Source organism: Macaca mulatta, chromosome 3, assembly GCF_049350105.2.
Source record: "Macaca mulatta isolate MMU2019108-1 chromosome 3, T2T-MMU8v2.0, whole genome shotgun sequence".
Classification (NCBI taxonomy): Eukaryota; Metazoa; Chordata; class Mammalia; order Primates; family Cercopithecidae; genus Macaca; species Macaca mulatta.
The window spans coordinates 179,072,174-179,087,604 of NC_133408.1; the positions used below are offsets into that span (position 1 = coordinate 179,072,174).

At 40.9% G+C, this 15,431-nt stretch overlaps 1 protein-coding gene across 13 annotated transcripts in view; it reads left to right on the forward strand.

Annotated features, from left to right (window-relative positions):
- The first annotated feature begins 448 nt into the window (after nt 1-448).
- UBN2 (ubinuclein 2) overlaps nt 449-15,431 on the forward strand; it is a 77,789-nt gene continuing 62,806 nt past the window's right edge. For 9 of the 13 annotated variants that reach the window (XR_001443894.3, XR_013415639.1, XR_013415637.1 and 6 more), the window contains exons 1-2: nt 449-1,164; nt 6,456-6,548. Coding sequence is in view for 7 of the 13 variants with exons in the window: in XM_001108123.5 (XP_001108123.2) it covers nt 697-1,164; nt 6,456-6,548 (561 nt within the window). In the remaining 6 variants the exon portion in view is untranslated. Of the gene's footprint in view, nt 1,672-6,455; nt 6,549-15,431 lie in introns of all 13 variants that reach the window. The other 4 variants (XR_013415638.1, XR_013415640.1, XM_077997488.1 and 1 more) reach the window with 2 other exon arrangements.

Consider the following 15,431-nt stretch of genomic DNA (forward strand, 5'->3'; position numbering starts at 1 on the left):
AGGTGGGCACTTCCTTTTTTCCCTCGATACTTAGGGCTACGGGGACACAGGCCTGGCAGGCACGACGGCCGGCGCGTCTGTCTACCTTTGCCCAGAGTCCGCCTTGAATAATCAGCTAACAACCCCAGTTCCCTTGAACCCAGCGCGGGAGACCCGGCGCCATGGCTAGGTCGGTCTCAGGCACATCCCGATGCTCGCCCCGGGAAGCTCCTGGAGCGCCTCTGGTTTCCGGGTACGAATAGGAAGCTGCTCCGGAAACCCCAGAACCCTCCCTTTGAGAAAGGGTGCAGACGGCGTCTCCGTTTCCACGGAAACAGGCCGAGCCATGTCGTCACTTCCGCCGACCTGTCTGGACGCCAGACTGTTGGGAGGAAAAGAGGAAAACTGAGCAACAGCCACGACAGTGGACGCGAGCGTCTCCTCTGTGCGCATGCGCCCGCTCAGCGGCCTGCTTCTATTTATGTGGGGGATCCAACATGGCGGCCGCGGCGACCCTGGCGATGGCGGTGAAGCCCATCAGAACGTAGTAGCGGGGAAGGGGACGCGGTCCGCACTCACCGTGGCGTCGGCGGAGACGGCTGAGGGTGGTGGAGGGAAGAAAAGCGACGGAGAGCAAGAGGAAGGGCGGGCAGGCACGCAGCGCGGCGTAGAAGCGAGCGCCGGCTCGAGCTAAAGCAGAGGGCCAGAACAGTGGGGATGGCGGAGCCGCGCAGAGTAGCGTTCATTAGCTTGTCACCGGTGCGGCGGCGCGAGGCCGAGTACCCGGGGCCCGAGCGCGAGCCCGAGTACCCCCGCGAACCCCCCCGGCTGGAGCCGCAGCCGTACCGCGAGCCGGCCCGGGCGGAGCCGCCGGCCCCGCGGGAGCCTGCCCCCCGCTCGGACGCGCAGCCCCCGCCGCGGGAGAAGCCGCTCCCCCAGCGCGAGGTCAGCCGCGCCGAGCCGCCCATGTCGCTGCAGCGCGAGCCCCCGCGGCCCGAGCCACCGCCGCCGCTCCCGCAGCTGCCCTTGCAGCCGCCCCCGCCGCGGGAGTCGGCTTCCCGGGCTGAGCAGCCGCCGCGGCCGCCGAGGGAGACGGTGCGCCTGGAGCTGGTGCTCAAGGACCCCACCGACGAGAGCTGCGTGGAGTTCAGTTACCCGGAGCTGCTGCTGTGCGGAGAACAACGGGTACAGAAGATTCCTCCCTCCTGCCCCAGACCCCGAGAGCCTCAGGACCCGCCGTCTTCCCCAGCTGGTTTGCACCTTGGGACGCCCACCGAGCGCGTCCGGGTCGCCCCGAGGGTGGGGTGCGGGGGGCCGGGGCCGAGCGGGTGGACGGGGCGGTGAGCGCTGCTTCCTCCACTCCCTGGGGTGGCCGAGGCTCTCACCCGGCCGCACCGAATCCCCAAACCCCCGGCGCTCGCTCCCAACGCCGCGCCGAGCCTGTTTTCTTGTGCACTTTTCGGAACCTCAGATTTTCCTTCTTTCCTTTCTGCACCCCACACAAAATCCTGGGGCCCTGCAGGCCGTGTGGCTGGGTTCTCCCTGTGGCGCTACAGCTGTCGTTCCAGTAGAAAGGAAGAGAAAACCTTGGGGGACACGCCCCCCAGTCTGAAGCAGAGAGATTGTGTAACCCCTCTCGTATCATCCTCATCCTCATCACTATTTGTTTTGCTGGGCGCCGTGGCTGCTGAGGTGTGCTTGCGTGCCTGTGATATTTTTCTTAATCGAAGGGAATTTAAGAATAATTAAAGGTTTTCAGAGACTAAGGATCCCACTTTAGGAATGGAGAAGTGGGTTAGTTAATCTGGTTACTAATTTTTCTCTCGTGTTGGTATTGGAAAACCTTTTTAGCTTTCCTTTTTTGTGGAGTTTGTTCATATTGTAATTGAATGGGAAGGTGTCTCCTGTTTTATTTGACACCTACCCGTCATACTATTTAAATGTGTTATCATTAGTTTATAGAAGAACATTGTACTCGGCCTTTGTAATTTTCGGAGGATGATGAGAAAAATCTCAGCTTTGAATTTTTTAAAACAATTGAAAATATATAGGTATGCTTTTGATGTAAGAGGTGAACAATGGAGAAAGGATAGGGCTTATGTTGGTAATTGTAATTTTTCTTGTTGTGGGTTGGTGGATCTTCAGAAGTAAGTTAGAAAAGGAAATGATAGATTAACAGTAAAGAAAGAGAACAGTTTTTCTCTGTTGCTTAGCAATTATGCCCGTTATTAGGCTTTGCTTTAGCTTGGGTCTAATGGACTCCAGAAGTCACTTGTTTTTTCATCTTCAACTACCTTTATGGTCAAAATGACTGACTGCTTAGTCACAAAGTATCATGTTGAACAGTTTCACTAGATTTTTGTTTACTTTATGGCCAGCTAATGTTTTGATCATTATTTAGAAATGTTGTGTGGTCCAATCATTACAAAATGTTTTAAACCAAAATGAATTGCTTAAAGGTAGAGATCACTTTAGTCACTTCCACATAACATTTTGCTCTTTAGACTCACTTGAGTGCCCCCTCTTTATAAATGTGATGTCACTTTTTTCCCAAAAGAATATTAAAAATATTGGATTGGAGCATTTTCCAAACACTGTATTTGAGCTGCTAATCTAAGTTGGTTTGCAGTTTTTGTAATTTTCATAAATTGCAGGAGAGAAGCATTCTCTTTGTGTAAAAAATACATAGCAATAACTACCTTTACTGAGTTCTTACTGTGTGCTAGACACGGTTCTAAGCACTGCACGTGGTTTTTCTAGTAGTCCTACAGAACTCCATGGGGTAAAATCTATTATCCTCACTTTACAAACGTATGTAATTTTATTAGTACTTCTTTCCATAGTGATATAATTTCTTAGTAAAACAAAATTTCTTAATATTAACTCATATAGTTTAGAGGATTCTGCCAAAATGACGTAAAATGTAAGTCACGGTAGAACTACAAAGACCTTTATTATGTCCCTATTTATGCTGTAATAGTCACACGATGGCAAATTAATAATAGATGTGTATCATTTAATTATAAAAAAGTTTGACACCCTAGCTTTGTTAACTTGGTAACACCAGAACTACTACTTTCGTGTAATGGGAGAAAGAGGAATAATTCCATTTAATTTTTCTGTTTACTTATTAACAATGTAGGTGTCTATTGGCCCAATTTTCTCATTGTATATCAACCTTCTGTCTTTTTTCATATACCTCTGAACAAAACAAAATCCATTGTATATAATCACCTTTGCAACAAAGATTTGCCACATTTTCCTGTGATTGCTGCCAGTGAATACCCTTATTATGCAAGAAAGCATAGAAAACATATGTTTAAGTAAAATTGTCATGGTTTCATGAAGGGAAATCCTAGAAGAGAGACCATCAGAAAGCAAAATGCGAACATTAGAATTGGTCTGGAAAGTTGGTGGTTCCCAAAATTAGAAGAATTAGAGGAGGAAGGACTACATTTTTGAAATAGCCATCTATCAGTAAATAAGATTTTAGTGCCAGATGCTGAAATTGGTAGATGTGGGGCTATTAAAAAAAAAACAAAACAAAAGGTGTATTACATATGGATACCATTCATATGGGTGCATTTAAATCAGTTCCCTTCGTAAATACTAAATGAACAGTAAAACCCTGATTTACTGAAACACAATCAGAAATTTTTCTGTGCTCTATTTTTAATGCGAAAAGCACAATTAAATAATTTGTGCTGGGAAAATACGAAAAACAAAACCACAGGTTAGCTCAACCTTTAAGCTTATTGTCTCTATGCAGTACAGTGCTGTGGTTGAGGTGGTTTAGGATGATGACCGGCATTGGAATCATCTCTATCCTGAATTTGGTCACCATTTCTGGCTGAAGGGTAATAGTGCATTTTAGAAATAAATTTTGGCAATGATTGATATACAAAAAAAAGGTTTAACTCTTAGTAAACCAGAAAAATCAGTTAACCAGAACACCCATTTGTGAACATGCTTAATTGAACATTTACTGTAAAAAGAAAAATAAGTGTTTATAGTATGTTAATATAACTGTACTATTTGGGAATTCCATGGCATTTCATTGTTTGCATATTTTGGATAAAATTTGTGAAAGAATCTCCTGAAAGTGGTGTTGATGAGTTAAGATCAAAGGACAAAATTACTGCATCAGTTTTGCATGTGGGTAGTTGATAATTTTCAGATATTTTTTCACCTGAAAAAACCAAAAAAGCTTAGTCTTGATTGGGGAAGGGTGTTTATTCTTAACTGTAAAAGAAAAGTGAGTCCGTTTTCTTAAATTTGTTTTTGTAGGCTGTCAAGAGTAAATAAGAGCTGTACTTTTGATACCTACATAAAGTACATAAAATATTTTAGAATGGCATATAAGGTGATTCTTATTAAAAATATAGATCCATAGGTTTATATTTATACATATAAAATGAGTCATACCACAGAGGAAGTATTTGGGCTTCACAGTGCATGAGGGAGCAGTTTGTAATAGACATGGCGATTGCTCACTGTCCTTAACCTGAGCCTCTAGTTAAGGTTATACCTGCCGGGTGTGGTGACTCACGCCTGTAATCCCAGCACTTTGGGAGGCTGAGGTGGGCGGATCATGAGGTCAGGAGATCGAGACCATCCTGGCTAACACGGTGAAACCCTGTCTCTACTAAAAATACAAAAAATTAGCCAGGCAAGTTGGCGGGCGCTTGTAGTCCCAGCTACTCTGGAGACTGAGGCAGGAGAATGGCGTGAACCCAGGAGGCAGAGCTTGCGGTGAGCCAAGATCGCACCACTGCTCTCCAGCCTGGGCAACAGAGCAAGACTCTGTCTCAAGAACAAACAAAAAAGGCTATACCCTGGACATGCCTAGGATTCCTTATTATTCTCACTAGTTGATTCCTTTTTGGATCATGTTTATGTTTTTCATTGGTAAAATTTTTTTTGAGGGGTGACGAAGTCTCTCTCTGTCTCCACCAGGCTGGAGTGCGGTGGTGCGATCTCAGGATCTCAGCTCACTGCATCCTCCACCTCCCGGGTTCCAGCAATTCTCTTGTCTCAGCCTCCCAAGTAGCCGGGACTACAGGCAGGTGCCACCACACCCGGCTAGTTTTTGTGTTTTTAGTAGAGACAGGGTTTCACCATGTTGGCCAGGCTGGTCTTGAACTCCTGACCTCCCAAAGTGCTGGGATTACAGGTGTGAGTCACTGCTCCCGGCCTTTCATTGGTAACTTCTATTGGGGTGAAGTATTCTATAAATTTATTACTTATTACAATGATTTTAAAAATTAATTCTAAAGTTAACTCCTTTAAAGAAGTATCCCTTTATTCTAATGTCCCAAGTGTGATGAATTGTCTCGTATTCATTCTGTCCACATTTTTCTATCATGTTTTTTAGACCGATCACTTATCAACTTTTATATCCAGGATGAAGTATCTCAGTTTCTAAGTGTGCAAATCTTCCTTCTGCATTTTTTCTTGCCCTTCAGAGTCTATTGAATCTGTGTCAGTATTTCAGTTGTAGTATACCTTAATTTTTAATTACCTCAGTCAGTTGTCTGAAATTGGATAAAAGTAGTATTTTTATCCTTGTTTTGGTTTTTTTGTGCATTGAAAACCATATATATGTTTGTATACTAAAGTAGAAGACTTAAGGATGTGATGGCTATTTTTGTTTGTTTTGTTAAATAGATGGTTAATGTGGGCTTCTAGCTCTGTGTTTGTGTGTTTTAAACCATGTATTATAATAAACTTTCACTCTCCCCTACTAGAAGAAAGGCATGGTAATATAACCTTTTTGCAGCTATTTCTCTTTTCTAGCTTTGTTTAAAAGTAGTGTGTATTCCCTGAATGGATATCCATTGACAGGATATTGGTGATATAATGGTTGTTGATACTGGACCTCAACAGAAAACCTTAGCTGCTATACACACTCAGTGTTAACTCACAGGCAGATGATTAAGTGTTGATTTTAATTAATAATCTAGAGCTCCTTTTAGAAGCATTTCCTGATCAAAGCAGTTAATCTTTGCTAGTGAAGATATCACTCTAGAGTCATAAGTGAGATTTTCATGTTTAGCTAGTGTTCCTGGGGATTTTTTTTCCTTGTTATTTTGGATAAGGTGACCATATGATCATTTTGCAGGTGAAGACAATTTGGATTGTTGAGTTCTTACTCATCAAAACACTATGAAGTGTATATGAGTCCATTACAACTGTAAATATTTTTTACTATGAACCAACTTTTTTTAGTTTTAATACTTCTGACTTACTTGTTAGTATTAGGAAAAGTCTCTTATTGATTAAATTTAAAATATAGTTTCTGAATAATATAATTGTATAACCTATGTTATATATTCTCACTAGTTTATTTCCTTTCGGATCACATTTATTGAAATAGAATTGAAGTGTTTGTTATATAATGATAAATAAATAAACAATAATACTATTTGTAATACTAATGGATACTTCTGTTTCTTTTCCCATTCACCTTGAATCAGAAGAAGCTCATTCACACAGAAGACCCATTTAATGATGAACATCAGGAGAGGCAAGAGGTGGAAATGTTGGCTAAGAAATTTGAAATGAAATATGTGAGTATAATAAACTGATCACTTTTTTTAGTCCTATTGACCTGTTTCCTTTCTGTGACTGGTCGAGAGGGCCTATAAATATTCATTGCCTGCCTTACCTTGTTCTCACAAATTGAAACCAAGTGAATGGTTAGATAGTCAAATAAAGATTCCAATAGGCTTGTGATAAAGTAGTCATCATTCATTTTTATGTTTATTTATTTTGGAAACAGGGTCTTGCTCTGGCACCCAGGCTGGAGTGCAGTGGTGCAGTGTTGGCTCACTGCAACCTCTGCCTTCCAGGTTCAAGCGATTCTCATGCCTTGGCCTCCCAAGTAGCTGTGACTACAAGGGCAACACCACACCCAGCTAATTTTTTGTATTTTTAGTAGAGATGGGAATTCACCATGTTGGCCAGGCTGGTCGTGAACTCCTGACCTCAAGTGATCCATCCTGCCAAGTAGCCATCATTTATTATAGTCTTTCTAGAGTCCAGGCAGTTTGCTTTTCATATATTATCTCCAATCTTTGTAACAAAACCACAAGCTAAGTAATATTGACCATATTTTACAGATGAGGAAACTGAGGCTCTGAGTTCAAGATTAAGTAACTGATATAAGGTCACACAGTGGCAAGAGTAAGCTACAGGTCCAGGTCTGTGTAGCTCTAACTCTATTCGCTTTCTGCCACCATCGAGAATGCTATTTTAATTCCCTTGAAATAGTAGTACTCAAACCTTTCTGCCTCTTAAGAGTTTGACAGTGAATATGTGTACTTCTAAGCCCGTAGCATCAGACTCAGAACCAGCATGATACCTCTTTGAAAGTGTCCGGTTTATGCTAAATATTCATGTACATTTTATATTCAGTGCCACATATATTGGTGTTTGTTTGAATACAAAAATAATTTTTAATTACCTGATTAACTTGCTTAACATTTTTCTCAAATTTTCTAGTATTACTGACTTTGTAGAAAGCCCCACTCCTCACCCCACATTTACACTATGGCTTTAAGTACTCTTGGCACTTTGCTAAAACATAACCCAGTTGAGAAGCAACACTTTACCCCTCTGATTCCTCTGTGAGCATTGAAAATTATCCCACGAGAGGAAGGATATCAGCTCACACTGGCCTAGTCATTCATACTACCCTCAAGATACCACTGGGATCTTGACCCAATCATGCTGGCTCCTTGTAATTAAGAAACCATTTGAGGGTAGAAGAAATAGATGAGAATAGATTGGAATTGAAATCAAGTCCTAGGCCATACTTTGCCATCTTCTAATTGTGTCCTTTTGGTGAGGTTTTTAGCTCTGGGCTACAGTTTTTTTTCTCTCTCTCTCTCTCTTTTTTTTTTTTTTTTAAGACAGAGTCTCTTGTCACCCAGGCTGGAGTGCAGTGGTGTGATCTCGGCTTACTGTAACCTCCACCTCCCGGGTTCAAGCAATTCTCCTACCTCAGCCACCTGAGTAGCTGGGATTACAGGCATGCACCACCATGCCTGGCTAATTTTTGTATTTTTAGTAAAGATGATTTCACCATGTTGGCCAGGCTGATCTCGAATTCCTGACCTCAAATGTTCTGTCCGCCTTGGCCTCCCAAAGAGCTGGGATTACAGGTGTGAGCCACTGGGCCTGGCCAAGGCCACAGTTTTCTTACCTATAAATTGAGAGGTTCAGGTGTTTCAGAGACCCTCTGGTTCTCTATTCTGTGACCATATAATAACAAATTTAAGGATGGACTGATGGGTATTTAAATAGAAGGAATAGCAAAAGTTGTTACACTAATTTGTAGTATTTAATTACAATGTAATACTTTGAGACTATATTATATCATGATATATAAATTGTAAAATCCTATAGAATGTATAAATCCTAAAATCCTAACATATATAAATCCTAAAATACTGTGTTTTTTATACAAGTTATACATTGGTTACACTTAATGTTTTAACCAACTAGTACACTTATGTGGCTCAAAATTCAAAAATTAAAAATCTTCCTTTTATTGTATTGCCCACCCATTGAATCCCACTTTCTAGGCAAGTAACATTCCTGTGGTACTAGAGATATATCTCTGTACATATACATCTATTCCTTTCCCACCCCCTTTTGATACATATTATAGAATACTGTACACACTTAAGCTCTTTGCTTTTTATTTACTGCATCTTAGTATGTTTGGGTGGGAGGTCATATCAGGACAAAGTGCTTTCTCTCCATTGCTGTTTCACTGCATGGAACTCTCACACTGTAACCAGTCCCCAAATGATTTAGGTTGTTTTCAAAAATTTGCCCTTATTAATAGTGCTGCAGTAAATTAGTCTGTAAAATGGCATTTTACACAATTTCAAATTTATCTCTAGGACAGATTCCTAGAAGTAGACGATTCAGGTCAGAGGATTTATGCATTTATAATTTTAGTATATATTAATATATATGTATATTATATATAATATATATATTTAAAATAAATATATATTTAAAATATATATTATACATATATATATATTTAGTATATATTACTAAATCACCAGTTCTACTCCCTCCATCACTATATCAGAGTGTGTCTTTTTTTTGGGGTTTTTTTTTTTTTTTTTTTTTTTGAGACAGAGTTTCACTCTTGTTGGCCAGGCTGGAGTACAGTGGCGCAGTATTAGCTCACTGCAACCTCCACCTCCAAGGTTCAAGCGGTTCTCCTGCCTCAGCCTCCCAAGTAGCTGGGATTATAGGCACGCACCACCACGCCCAGTTAATTGTTTGTATTTAGTAGAGACAGGGTTTCACCATGTTGGTCAGGCTGGTCTCAAACTCCTCACCTTAGGTGATCCACCACCTTGTCCACCCAAAGTGTTGGGATTATAGTTGTGAGCCACTGCACCCAGCCTAGAGTGTCTGTTTTGCCGTGGGTTACAAAATCAAGGATTAGAATTGCCCTTTGCAAATGGAAAAATTCCTCTTTATAATCCTATAAGTAAAGTGATTCAGTGTATGATGCACTGCCTTAAAGTTAGCATTAAGTCTTCTTAGTTAACCTTAGGATAGTATCTGGCATAGAAAGACCAACGTTCTGAAGAAGTTATTTGATGCGTGAAACTGAGTTTCAGTTGACTTAGATATATTCAAGCCTTGTTTTTTTATTTACAGTGATAAAATATTACTCTTGTTATAATCTAAATTAATGGGCTGTATTTCTTCTCTGGATTTTTATTTTGGTGACTTACTTTCTTATTTCCATTCTAATTAGAGATTTTGTGTACATTAACCAAAAAGCATGCCCAAGTGTTATATCTATGAGTATTAAGTGTGTGTGTGTGTGTGTGTGTATTTATTTATTTGTTTGGTAGAGACAAGGTCTTGTTGTGTTGCCTAGGCTGGTATTAAACTCCTGAGCTCAAGCGATCCACCTGCCTCAGCCTCCCAAAGTGCTGGGTTTGCAGGTGTGAGCCACTGTACCCAGCCTAAATATATATAAATATATATATATATGGTAATTATTTGGAACCTTTTAAGAAAATCATCAGGCCAAAAGTGACCTGAGAGAAGATAGAGTGTCCTGCTAGGTGCTATAGGCCTAGAACTCTAGGCTATCACAAAATCTCTCTTCAACTACAATAATCTTGATTGGTGTTTGGGGCAGGTGTTGCAGCAGTTGAAAATCAGTGATATCAGAAATTATAGGGCGTATAGGCCAGGCGGGGTGGCTCACGCCTGTAATCCCAGCACTTTGGAAGGCGAGGCGGGCGGATCACCTGAGGTCAGGAGTTCGAGACCAGCCTGACCAACATGGAGAAACGCTGTCTCTACTGAAAATACAAAATTAGCCAGGCATGGTGGCACATGCCTGTAATCCCAGCTACTTGGGAGGCTGAGGCAGGAGAATCGCTTGAACCCGGGAGGCGGAGGTTGTGGTGAGCCGAGATCACGCCACTGCACTCCACCCTGGGCAAGGAGAGCGAAACTCCGTCTCAAAAAAAAAAAAAAAAGATTTTAGGGAGTATAAAATTGTAAAAAGAGCAGCCTGCATTGAATTTATGGGGTTCCCCCCTCCATTGTGTCCTATTTTTATGGCCATGTTCTGTTTCCTGTTATGTTGTTCTTATGTTCAGGTAATGTGACAGTTCATATTCAGCATCAATTACTAAATGGTTTTTTGGGAAAAGATCAATATGACTGTTAAGTACTTAGTTTTACCTAGATTATACTAAATTGGTTGTTGTACATAAATCTTTTTAATTTTTTTTTTTTTTTTTTTTTTGGAGACGGAGTCTTGCTCTGTCACCCAGGCTGGAGTGCAGTGGCCGGATCTCAGCTCACTGCAAGCTCCGCCTCCCGGGTTTACGCCATTCTCCTGCCTCAGCCTCCCGAGTAGCTGGGACTACAGGCGCCCGCCACCTCGCCCGGCTATTTTTTTGTATTTTTTAGTAGAGACGGGGTTTCACCGTGTTAGCCAGGATCGTCTCTCGATCTCCTGACCTCGTGATCCGCCCATCTCGGCCTCCCAAAGTGCTGGGATTACAGGCTTGAGCCACCGCGCCCGGCCCATAAATCTTTTTAAATAGCTAAGTCCAAGTTTTGACATTTCTACAACTGTGTAGGCTCCAGATTCGTCTTGATGGTTAGAAAGGAGGCAGGATACAGGTAAAAGAGGCTCCCATACCTCTCTTTATTCCCAGTTAAGGCTCCAGAATGTTTAGGCGAAACATCTTGGTTTTCAATTCAGTTTTTAGATGGTCTCTAGGTAATATATACCTTTTATGAGGCCACTTGTACTCTCTACTCTATACTCTGGAGTAAGATGCTTCGATTTGATGGGTATAGACTTGTTCTCTTGGCCTTCTAGGACATAGGATAACCTATAATTGTTGAAAGATTTCTCTTAGTGATTTTTTTCTCACCCCATCACCTCAGCCATTCTGAAAGATCATGCTGTCTTAGAATTGGATATAAATTCAGTAATCTAAATGAAAGCACCTAGCACAATACCTTGTGCCTAGCAGGGGCTCAGTTAAGACTATTTGAATCTGAACGACTCTGAATAGGAAGGCATATATTCTGCCAGACATTTATTAATATTCATGAAATCACATTATAACTTTAAAATCTGCTTACTGTGCTATATAGACATTGAATACCATCTTTCACGCTTAGTTCTATGTGGTTTTGGACTCTCAGAGCCCTAGTAGTTTCATATTTGTTTTAAAAGGAAGGGTAAGGGTAGATTTGATAATAGAAAAGTTATTCTGAGCAGTCTTATAAAGGAAACAGTTGACCAAAGGGAATAACACTGTTTTTACTCAAAGACAAATTATTCTTCTAAATACTCTTGATTTTCTTGAGACCGTGTCTCTAATAAGAATAATAAAATCGGCCAGGTGAAGTAGCCTATGCCTGTAATCCCAGCACTTTGAGAGGCCGAGGTGGGCAGATCACCTGAGGTCAGGAGTGCAGCCAGCCAGGCCAACATGGTGAAACCTTTCCATCTCTACTAAAAATACAAAAATTAGCCGGGCATGGTGGTGGGCACCAATAATTCCAGATATTCAGGAGACTGAGGCAGGAGAATCCCTTGAACCCAGGAGGCAGTGGTTGCAGTGAGCCGAGATCGCGCCATTGTACTCCAGCCTGGGCGACAAGAGTGAGACTCCATCTCCCAACAAAAAAAACAGAAAACAAAAACAAACAAAAAAGAAATATATATATTTAAATGAAAAGTCTTGATTTTCTTTTGTATGAGTTGTAAAAGTGATTCTTTCCAGATAATGTTTTAAAGAATGGCAGTATCTTGGAATAACTAATTTCTGATGAGTAACTTCTTCACAGTAAATACTACTTGGCTGAGTGGAAAGAAATATAATTTTATCTTAAAATAATTATGGATTAAACTGTCTTCAAATGTGAAACTGATACCAAGTAGTTGTTTTGAAAGCATTTGTGTACTGTTTCTGGGAGTTGTAAGAAGTCAATTACTCATATTACTGGTTGATCATCCACACTTGCTGAGGGGTTAGAGCTTCTTGGGAACTTCATAGGCTAGTTTTCCTGTTTGTTTTGGCCTTATGTTAGGTCTGGTCCCTAAGGATCACCTCAGTATAGAGCTTTGGGAAAACTTGTTGACACCACCACAAAGTAAATCCTACTTGCAAAACACAAATACCAGTGGATTTAGGGTTTCATAGACCAATAATAGTATGATATTACATGTACAATAAAGACATAAAATAATGTTTTAAAGCAAACTGGGGTAGGGGAGAGAGCCTTAAATAAAGGTCAAGGAGGAATTCCTAGCTCAAATAATAGTTTCTTTATTGAAGTTACCAATTCTAATCACTTGCTGTGACATGCCCTTTTAATTCCTTGGCCTCTTTGAATTGAATAAATTCTCTTCAGCCTTCTTTAATCCCTTAGGAACAATTGAGAATCCGCAGTTTTAGGATATTTAGGAGGAAGGACTGGTATCCATATATGGTGATTATAGAAATTGTGTATAGTATTTTTGTGCTGTGTAGTCAGCTCTTGGCTATATTTCCACTGCCTTGAAACTCAGCTCCTGTCTATTGGTAGGTTGAAGAAATGGGCATAGATGTAAAGAGATAAGGTGGTGGCAGGGCTGGGACAAATAGGGAGTCTTGTGTCGACAGGATGTTTTCTTCTCACTTGTAGGACTGGAGTGTTTTTTAGCAATCAGGGTCATTCTTGCTCTGTCTACTAGAGGTGATCAATGAATGTTGGTTTTTAGTTTGGTTTACTATTAGCTGGAGGCAATTCGGGGTCAGGGGGTCCAGTACTAAGAACATCTTGTTTGTTTGTTTTCCAGTTTAGTGTTACAGTGTAATGAGGCTGCATTGGCCTAAAACACTGATTGTCAGGTTAAGCAAGTACTAATGACTCAGTGAGGAATATTCTTCTGAGTCACAGCGGGCTAGTGCCTAGAAGAGTAGATAAGAAGGAGGTTCTTCACTTTAGGTGTAGCAAAATTCAAGGGTTTTTTTTTGTTGTTGTAGTTTGGAAAATAAGTTTTGATTTTTAAAGATCTACTTAATTTATAAACTATGTAATATCAACTGCAGAGGTTCAGAGAATTTATCAAGTAAGATTTTGATTCTGCTGCAGTAAGGATACTGAAAAAGAGAGTAATTCAACAGAGGTCTTTCTAGTAGGGAAGACACTATAATTCTTTGCCAATGTAACTTGAATTTCTTTAGGTTAAATTTTAATGTTTGTGAATTAATTTATATGTACCTTTCTGGCAGCTGTCAAAAGTTTGGTTCCAGCTTATACAATTTACGCATTATTGAATTTTAGCACGATTAGGGAACTGGAGGGTGGAGAATAGAAATGGGGTGGTAAGGCAGGAGGCCGGTCAGGGTTAGAAGTTTTCCAGGAAGACCGCAAGTGAGGAAAAGCAGACTGTACCTAGAAAACTACTCTAATGGCCTCTGTGATGAAGGAGGGAACTGGATTGTCCCTTATAGTTGGCAGAAATCTGTTTATAAGTGGAGCAATGCTTGTGGAACCCTAGTTGTTGGAAAGTGAGTCAAGAAAGAGGTACTCAGGTATGGGTGTGTCAAATACAAGTTATCCAAAACTCTTTCCCCACAGTGGGACTGGGAAGTAGAGCCAAATGAGGAGGAGTTCCAAACTCTGGTAGTGAACATTTGGTGGGCCAAACCTAATAAAATAACATTTATTGAGTGGGTAGTACATGTCCTTAATAAAACTCAGGAGATACAAAAGGTCATGTGATAAAAAGAAAATCTCCTTCCTACTCCTTACTCCCAGCTAACCAGGTCACTCCTTAGAGACACTGTGAGTTTCTTGCCCCAGAGAGCTATGTGTATGTGGGCAGTCACATATTTCAAAGGTTTTTTTTTGTTGTTGTTGTTCACTGAAAGAGGATATATAAATACAGATAAATGAAAAGATCAAAATAAAAATCAGCAAATCACCTGTAAGTCCACCGCCAAGCAGAACCACTGTGAATAGTTTGATGGTTTAAAGTATATCCTTTCAGGAATTTTAAAAATGCATGTGCAATTACATATGTACTTTCTTGCACTCTAAAAGAAATTTTTTTTAGAGCCAGCTGTGGTGGCTCACACCTGTGATCCCAGCTACTTGGGAGGCTGAGGCAGAGAAGATGTCTTGAGCCTAGGAGTTCAAGACCAGCCTGGGCAACATAGCAAAACCCCGTCTCTTAAAAAAAAAAAGTTAGATCACCTGAGCAATACATGAATATGTTCCTTTTATTAAAAACAAATTCAAATAATACATATTACATCAAAGTCTTCCTGTACCACTGTTTCCAGTTCTATCCCTTCTCCATCGTAATGACCATGGTTATCTGTTTGTTGTGTATTCTTTGAGCATTTTATACATATCTATAGATATATATTGCTATGTTTTGTTTTTCATAGATGAGATCATCCTGTTCGTATGATAGTGGAAGAAACAATATCTTGTTATTTAGATGTTGTCTCCATAATTACCATTTAAGTTGAGACCTTTTCAGATGCTTAGTGAACACTAATAGCACCTTTTCGTGAATAGCCTGAGCTGTACATAACATTTAGGAAACTGTTCTTGTTACCCTGTATATTAATAAATACTCTCTATCACAATTTTTAAAAATGTATTTACTTATTTATTTTGGGGACAAGGTCTTCATCGCTCAGACTGGAGTACAGTGGTGTGGTTACAGCTCCCTGCAGCCTTGACCTTCTGGGCTCAAGTGATCCTCCCACCTCAGCCTTCCAAGTAGCTGGGACTACAGGCATGCACCACCATGCCCAGCTTTTTTTTTTTTTTTTTTGGTAGAGACAGGGTTTCACCATGTTGCCCAGGCTGGTGTTGAACTCCTGGGCTCAAGCAGTCAACCTGCTTCAGCCTCCCAAAGTGCTGGGATT